The following is an 8,786-nucleotide window of genomic DNA, read 5'->3' on the forward strand; positions in this document are numbered from 1 at the left end:
TCCTCAGTCCTCCTCCCAGTGACCATGGATAGCACCCCTCTCAGGCTGGTTTGGATGTGGTCACAGCTGTCCAGGATTCTGTAGCCCAGCCTCACACCTGGCATTAAAGTTGAGTTACGGTTAATCTCATCCACCGCAAACACGATGGTAATCATCCAACAGAAGACTCTGTGGTCAAACTATAGAGGGAGGTGGAGAGATAGGTAAAGAACAGCAGGAAAACTGTAAGGAAATATATTCATCCCGTGCTCTAGAGAGAAAATAACATTCAGTCGCAATAATTGTTGCTAAATCATGATTTCAAACATTACCATACGCTCACTCACCCATTGCACTGTGTGTGCTGAGGCTTTGTCTTGTAGCTGTGCTCTGGCTCCAGGGCCAGGTAGTGGACAGAACATACCACCTATAACTACATCCCCCTCAGACTGAAACATAGGCAGCTCACCATCACCCAGACTCCCACGCCCTAGCCTCAACCCTAGCCCGAGCCCCAACCCTAGTCCAAGCCCCAACCCTCAGCCCCAACCCAGCCCCACACCCCAAACCCCACCCAGCCCCAGCCCCATTCCTAGCCCTAACCCCCAACCCAGCCCCAACCCAGCCCCAGCCCCAACCCTAGCCCCAGCTTCAGCCCAAACCCTAGCCCCAGCCTCAACCCTTGCCCCAGACCTAGCTGCAGCCCCAGTCCGCTGTTGCTCCATGCAAATAGGAGATGGAACTGAGAATTGTATTTATTTATTTTTATTTCACCATTATTTAACCTGGTAGGCCAGTTGAGAACAAGTTCTCATTTACAACCACGATCTGGCCAAGATAAAGCAAACCAGTGCGACAAAAACAACAACACAGAGTTACAAATGGGATAGACAAACTTACAGTCAATAACACAATAGAAAAATCGATGCACCGTGTGTGCAAATATAGTAAGGTTTGGGAGGTAAGGCAAAAAATAGGCCAGAGTGGTGAAATAATTTAAATTTAGCATTAACACTGAAGTGATGGATGTGCAGATGATGATGTGCCAGTGGGGATACTGGGGTGCAAAATAGCAACAAAAATAGAACAATATGGGGATGAGTTGAGTGTGCTATTTACAGATGGGCTGTGTACACGTACAGTGATCGGTAAGCTGCTCTGACAGCTGATACTTAAAGTTAGTGTGGGAGATATAAGTATCCAGCTTCAGTGATTTTTGCATTTCGATCCAGTCATTGGCTGCAGAGAACTGGAAGGAAAGGTGGCCAAAGGAGGTGTTGGCTTTGGGGATGACCAGTGAAATATACCTGCTGGAGCGTGTGCTACAGGTGGGTGCTGCTATAAAGACCAGTGAGCTGAGGTAAGGCGGGGCTTTACCTAGCAAAGACTTATAGATGGCCTGGAGCCAGTGGGTTTGGCGATGAATATGTAACAAGGGCCAGCCAACGAGTGCATACAGGTCGCAGTGGTGGGTAGTATATGGGGCTTTGGTGATGAAACGGATGGCACTGTGATAGACTACATCCAATTTGCTGAGTAGAGTGTTGGAGGCTATTTTGTAAATGAAATCGCCGAAGTCAAGGATTGGTAGGATAGTCAGTTTTATGAGGGTACTGTGTTTGGCAACATGAGTGAAGGATGCTTTGTTGTGAAATAGGAAGCCGATTCTAGATTTGATTTTGGATTGGAGATGCTTAATGTGAGTCTAGAAGAAGAGTTTACACTCTAACCAGACACCTAGGTATTTGTAGTTGTCCATATATTCAAGTCAGAACCGTCCAGAGTAGTGATGCTTGGAGGACGGGCAGGTGCGGACAGCAAACGGTAGCAGAGGGGGGAATCCCAATGACTGTTTCCGCATTGTGGACAAAGCCAAGGACTAGTGTGTGCGACCTGCCAGGTGTGTGACCTGCAAGTGGCCAAAGGGGGTGTAGACTTAGAGTGGGTGAGAAGGTGAGAATATTTGTGGTTTATGCTATTGAGGAGGCTTGTGTGATGTATCTCAGACAGTTAGTTGAGCTGCCTTATTGAGGTCATCACACCGGCTTTACTGTATAAATCTGTCACGTTCGTCATAAGGAGGAGACCAAGGCGCAGTGTGATAAGCGTACATTCTATTTTCTGAAACGAATGCAACACTGAACAAAACTATACAAAATAACAAAACGAACTTTGACGCAATATGACTAGTGCGAAACAGGCAACTAAACATAGAATAATAACCCACAAAACCAACATGGAAAATGGCAAACTAAATAGGATCGCCAATCAGAGACAACGATAAACAGCTGCCTCTGATTGGGAACCAATTCCTGCCACCATAGACCTACATTTACCTAGACATACCTAATAGATATCCAAAAACCCTAGACAGGATAAAAAACACCTAGACAATTCAAAAACTAAACCAACCACCCTTGTCACACCCTGACCTAACCAAAAATAATAAAGAAAACAAAGATAACTAAGGTCAAGGCGTGACAACATCAGATGATTGACAGCAGGACAGGCCAATCACTAGGACCCACACAGAAGTAGAGCAGTGCCTGATGATTTTCATGACACTAAATACTGAACTGTAGGAGAGTTTGTGACATGATGACGGTGCAGACAGACCATTGCAGACAGTCTGTGTTGCCAACGGATAGGGTGTTCAGCAGCACTGCTTCCAGTACAGATCAGAGAAAATGAAATTGAACACATGGAGGTGTGTGTGTGTGTGTGTGTGTGTGTGTGTGTGTGTGTGTGTGTGTGTGTGTGTGTGTGTGTGTGTGTGTGTGTGTGTGTGTGTGTGTGTGTGTGTGTCCACAGAGGAGCTCAATAAAAATGTGTGGGGCTCAGTGGCCAGGTGTGTGACCTGCAATTGACATGTAGGATGAAGAGGGGGGGGAGAGGGAGAGGGAGAGGGAGAGGGAGAGAGAGAGAGAGGGAGAGGGAGAGGGAGAGGGAGAAAAACAGTTCACCTACAGGACACATGGTGGAATATCTTGGAGGTGTGTAATAGTTTTTTCAATTAAATTCAAAGGGTTTTAATGGCATGCGAATCATATGTTCACTTTGTCAAAGCAAGTGAAATAGATAATAAACAAAAGTGCAATAAAAAATCTGACATTCAACTGACAAAAGTTCCAAAGGAAAAGAGACATTTCAAATGTCATATTATGTCTATATACAGTGTTGTAACGATGTGCTAATAGATAAAGCTCAAAAGGGAAAATAAATGAACATGAATATGTGTTTAAAATGGTGTTTGTTCTTCCCTGGTTGCCCTTTTCGTGTGGCAACAGTTCACATATCGTCTTTCTCTGACACTCCCACGTCTCAGCTCCTACCTGCAACTTTGCCCCCCTCCCCCCTAACTCCCCTCCCTTACCAGCCAACCCCTGCCTCCCCTACCAACGCCCCCCCCCAACTCTACACTATAAAAGAGAGGGAGAGAGAGTAAGAAAGAGAGAGGGGGAGAGACAGAGTACAGCTATGAGGGTCAGGCAATATATGAACCTTTACTTATCTATAGTCATGATGCTGAACTCCTCATCTCTGAGCCTTCTATTGAACTACTCCTCTGCCTCGTCCACTTCCTCGTCCTGTCGTCTGCGGGAGCAGTTCAGTCTGAATGGGATGTACCAGAAGGGTGATGTGATTCTGGGAGGTCTGTTTGAGGTCCACTACTTCACTGTGTTCCCTGAGCTATCTTTCACATCAGAACCCCAGCAGCTCTACTGTGAGGGGTGAGTATTCATCTACTGGACTGGACTGGACTGGATGTGTGTCTGCACCTCTCCTAAAAAGGACAGATAGACATCCCTACTATAAGAAGCCTCACTATGATCAGTGTTAACCAACCCTGGTGCCGGAGACCTACTGGGTTCTTGTTACATTTGTGAATGATACATTGCGGTTTCAAAATATCTGTGAATAAATTGTGTGTATTCCATTATTTTCTAAGCAAATTTCCCTTTATAAAGACTAACCTATTTTATTATCTATCCTTGACAAAAGTAACTTGTTTTTTCCTCTCAACCCAAGACAGCTCTCTCACACACACCACTTAAGAGGTGCACAGGGTTCAACACATCTAGAGCGATTTAAAACATTTACAAATTGATTGAATGTTCCTTTTCTCTGTCAGTTTTGACAGTTTTGGTTTCCAGCAGGCCCAGACTATGGCGTTTGCTGTAGATGAGATCAACAGAGACCCTGACCTTCTGCCAAACATCACGCTCGGATACCAGCTCTACGACAACTGCCTGAAGCTGGGAGTATCGTTCCGTGCTGCCATGTCATTGGCCAGTGGGACAGAGGAAGAGTTCCTATTGGATGAGACTTGTTCTGGGTCACCCCCGGTGCTAGGGATTGTGGGAGACCCAGGGTCCACACACTCCATCGCCATCTCCAGTGTCCTAGGGCTGTTCCGGGTTCCCATGGTAAATCAGAAAGAATAGAAAGATGACAACACTATTGGAAATGTCCTTCTTCTATTCCAAAACCCCACTTTGAGTGAGAAACAGCATGTTTAGGTCTTAAATGTGTCTAGGTATGAAACATTACTATTATATTAATTCATTGAAGAATAACAAAATAATCATTGTATATTTCTCTCCCTCAGGTGAGTCATTACGCCACGTGTTCATGTCTGAGCGACCGGGGAAAATACCCATCCTTCTTCAGAACCATCCCCAGTGACGCCTTCCAGGTCTGTCTCTAGAAGGCTACAATGACATGATTACACAGTGAACCGTCAGCTCCCATGTATACTCACTATACAATTCATACTGTGTAATGGCATTACAATTTTTTTTAAATGTTAAATCTTTTTTTTTTTTTAAGATTAGATTAGGTTAAATAAAAGGTGACAAAAATAATGTATGTAGTTTATGTTGATCTCTCTATACTCTCCAGTCTCTGTAATAACATCAGTAATGTCTAATCTCTGTTGATGTGATCTCAGGTGCAAGCCATGATCCAGATCCTACGTCGGTTGGGTTGGACCTGGGTAGGACTGCTGTTCAGTGATGATGACTACGGAGTTCATGCTGCCCGGTCCTTCCACTCAAGCCTGGCCGAGTCAGGGGGCTGTGTGGCCTATTCCCAGGTCCTGCCCAAAGACAACCGCCCCACTGAGCTGCAGAGGATCGTGGGAGAGATCAAGAGCTCCTCTGCTCGTGTGGTGGTGGTGTTCTCCAACGAGGCCTACCTGCTCCCTCTGGTGGATGAGGTTCAGAGATTATTTGATCTTGACAGTTGATTTACAATAACTCTTACAATACATTCACATTGTAGTTTCAGAGACTCTAATCCAGAGAGATTTACACTTCATAATAATAATATTAGTAATACCATTTAGCAGATGCTTTTATCCAAAGACACTGACAGTCAGTGATGTGTGCATATATTTTACGTATTGGTGGCCCTGGACAGTTAGTGTGTCCATCTTATTAAGATATCTAGCGGGCCAACCACATATCGCAATCATAGTAAGTATGTTTTTTTCCTCAATAAAGTATCAGCAAATTTGTTCTAAAGCCCTAATTACAGCCATAACAGCTGTAGGATGTTACTCTCACAAACAACAGTGTATAAAAGTGTTACAGCGTATTACCACTGTGTTGTTCTTGATGCCAAGATTATAAAGTATAAAACCCGTTTTACAAGGTGGTGGTGCAGAATGTGAAGGGTCTCCAGTGGATTGCCAGTGAAGCCTGGTCCTCCTCCTCTGTGTTTCACACCCCCCGTCTCATGCCCTACCTGGGGGGTACCCTGGGTATCGCCATCCGTCGTGGAGAGATTCCCGGCCTCAGGGACTTCCTGCTTAGCATCCGCCCCAACGACCATCCTGACAATAACCCTGGAAACAACATGGTGAAATAGTTGTCTTTTAACTCCAACAATTTATTTAATTACTTCATACATTATGTTTAAAACATTTAAAGGGCTACTTTGCCCATAAATTCTACAATATAGAAGAAAAAAACTAGTGTTTCTCTTTAACATTTCCTTCTCTGTTCTGATAAGGTGAGACAGTTCTGGGAGGCTGTGTTTGGGTGCAGGTTGGAGCCCCCAGCAGGTTGGGTGGAGGCTGGGGGTGATGTATGTACAGGTCAGGAGGACCTGAGGGATGTGGAGACCAACTATGGGGACGTGTCTGAGCTCAGGCCGGAGTATAACGTGTATAAGGCAGTGTACGCCCTGGCCCATGCCCTGCATGACCTACTGCAGTGTGTGCCAGGGAGAGGACCTTTCAGTGGGAACCGCTGTGCCAGCCTACAGAGACTGGAGCACTGGCAGGTGCGATACACACACACACACACATACGCACAAACAGATATAGACGTACACTTTGCCAACTGTTTACTTCTGTTTCCTGTTTTCTTAGTCAAGGTTCCCTTACTTCATACTGTCTTTTGTCTACATAATCTCCTCCTCTTTCCTCTCTTCCCTCTGTTCCCTCCATCCCTCCATCCCCCTCCTCTGACCAGCTGGTCCATTACCTGCAGAGGGTTAACTTCACCACAGGGTTAGGTGATCGCGTTTCTTTCGATGACAACGGGGACGCCCTGGCCATCTATGACATTATGAACTGGGCGTGGCTCCAGGATGGGAGCGTACAGGTGGAGAATGTGGGTGTGATCGACGAATCAGCCCCCGCAGGACAAGAGCTCACACTGGACGAGGACAGAATTTTCTGGAACTTTGAGTCAAAAAAGGTTATATATAAATTATACAGTAATATAGCATATTTCACTACTGCAACATAAACAGTGTAAACATATACCAGTGGAGGGCAAAGAATCATTAGAAATGAGTGTGTAAATATGGATGTATTAATATGGGCATATAAAACTGCGTATTTAACTGACTTGCCTAGTTAAATAAAGCTTAAATTCCCCCTCACCTTCATCCTTATAGCCCCCACGATCAGTATGCAGTGAGAGCTGTCCCCCAGGCACCCGTGTAGCCAGGAAGAAGGGGGAGCCTGTCTGCTGCTTCGACTGCATCTCCTGTGCTGAGGGAGAGGTCAGCAACACCACAGGTCAGTGAAATTAATATCATTTAAAGAATTTGAGTGTGGTTTCGGGCTGTAGAAAAGGTTTTCCACATATTCTTTGTCTGTCTTTCTGTCAGACTCGGCCGAGTGCTCGAGATGTCCAGAGGACTTCTGGTCCAGCCCGGAGCGTGACCTCTGCATCCCTAAGGGGGTTGAGTTCCTCTCCTACCAGGAATCCCTGGGCATCTCCTTGATGACCGCCTCGTTGCTAGGAGCCCTCATCTGTGCAGTGGTCCTCGGAATCTTCACCCGCTACCGGAACACACCTGTTGTCAAGGCCAACAACTCTGAGCTGAGCTTCCTACTTCTGCTGTCACTCAAACTCTGCTTCCTGTGCTCGCTGCTTTTCATTGGCCGGCCCCGGCTGTGGACGTGTCAGCTGAGGCATGCAGCATTTGGTATCAGCTTTGTTCTCTGTGTCTCCTGTATACTGGTGAAGACAATGGTGGTGCTGGCTGTGTTTAGGACCTCTAAGCCCGGGGGCAATGCCAGCCTGAAGTGGTTTGGTGCTGGGCAGCAGAGAGGAACAGTCCTGGTTCTCACCTCATTCCAGGCTGCTATCTGCACAGCCTGGCTGGTTTCAGCCTCTCCAACTCCACACAAAAATACACGCTACCATATTGATAAGATTGTATATGAGTGTGTGGTGGGGTCGGTAGCAGGCTTCGGAGCGTTGTTAGGCTACATCGGCCTCCTGGCGTTCCTTAGCTTCCTCTTGGCTTTCCTGGCTAGGAATCTTCCAGACAACTTCAACGAGGCCAAGTTCATCACCTTCAGCATGCTCATCTTCTGTGCTGTGTGGATCTCTTTCGTCCCTGCCTACATCAGCTCTCCTGGGAAGTATGCAGACGCTGTGGAGATATTCGCCATCTTAGCTTCCAGCTTTGGCCTTTTGGTGGCTCTGTTCGGCCCAAAGTGTTACATCATCCTGCTGAGGCCAGAGAGGAACACCAAGAAGGCTCTGATGGGCCGGGCCACAACCAAGACATAGGGAGAGTCTTCATTCAATTTCTTTGATTATTCATGTCCTCTCTCTTCACCTTTTTCTCAAAACCCATTAGATGAGATGGTTTGGAGGGGTGTGATATCTAACCTTCTCGTTCATTGGGTTTTGAAAAGGAGACAGAGGAGAGAGGACACGAGGAATCACAGAAATTCCATTGAGATTCTCCCATAGGCTCAATACCGTAACAGCAGTTTACAGTGGATTCCTCTCCTCGTCTTCTTCACATCATCTGTGCTGATCTGAAATATGAACACTAGGTGGATATACTATGCCTGCTTGGGATTTGCTTCACACTCTGTCATGCAAAGAAAGGAAAGGAGACATGTATAGTAACAGAGTATGATCGTCTCAATTAGTTTGAAGTAGCTCCTTTTAGTTTCCACTTCTGTTTGAACTTTGGTGGCTATAAATCAAATCAAATAGATTTTATTGTTTTGTTAGCACTCTAGTGATGTGTAGTAGCATGTTATTGATTATAATTTAATGTTCTGTAAGATGTTGTGTAAATATTAATCACATAATAAATTATTTATTTCCTTGGGCTGTTTAGTAGGCTTTTGATTTATTTAATTTGTCTATGTGTGTGGCTTTAATCTTCTAAGGTATAGGTTATCCCCGATGAGTGAGTTTCTGCATCGAAAGGCTTTAGATTTAATCATCACATCGTGTGGAACGGCATAACTTACCTGTTCCTTCTAAAGGATTATGCTGCCACACTCATTCACCCATTAATTAATTATACATTTATGCAAA

General features: G+C 45.5%; 1 protein-coding gene across 1 annotated transcript; it reads left to right on the top strand.

Annotated features, from left to right (window-relative positions):
- Positions 1-3,442: 3,442 nt before the first annotated feature.
- On the top strand, positions 3,443-8,574 carry LOC115136580 (extracellular calcium-sensing receptor-like). The gene is made up of 9 exons (XM_029672120.1): positions 3,443-3,710; positions 4,112-4,406; positions 4,589-4,675; positions 4,931-5,197; positions 5,635-5,841; positions 5,995-6,267; positions 6,459-6,686; positions 6,889-7,012; positions 7,105-8,574. Exons 1-9 carry the CDS (start codon positions 3,457-3,459, stop codon positions 8,016-8,018), a joined length of 2,649 nt encoding a protein of 882 aa, XP_029527980.1. The 5' UTR covers positions 3,443-3,456; the 3' UTR covers positions 8,019-8,574.
- Positions 8,575-8,786: the final 212 nt, after the last annotated feature.

Source organism: Oncorhynchus nerka, linkage group LG11 (genome assembly GCF_034236695.1).
Source record: "Oncorhynchus nerka isolate Pitt River linkage group LG11, Oner_Uvic_2.0, whole genome shotgun sequence".
In the NCBI taxonomy this organism is placed as follows: domain Eukaryota; kingdom Metazoa; phylum Chordata; class Actinopteri; order Salmoniformes; family Salmonidae; genus Oncorhynchus; species Oncorhynchus nerka.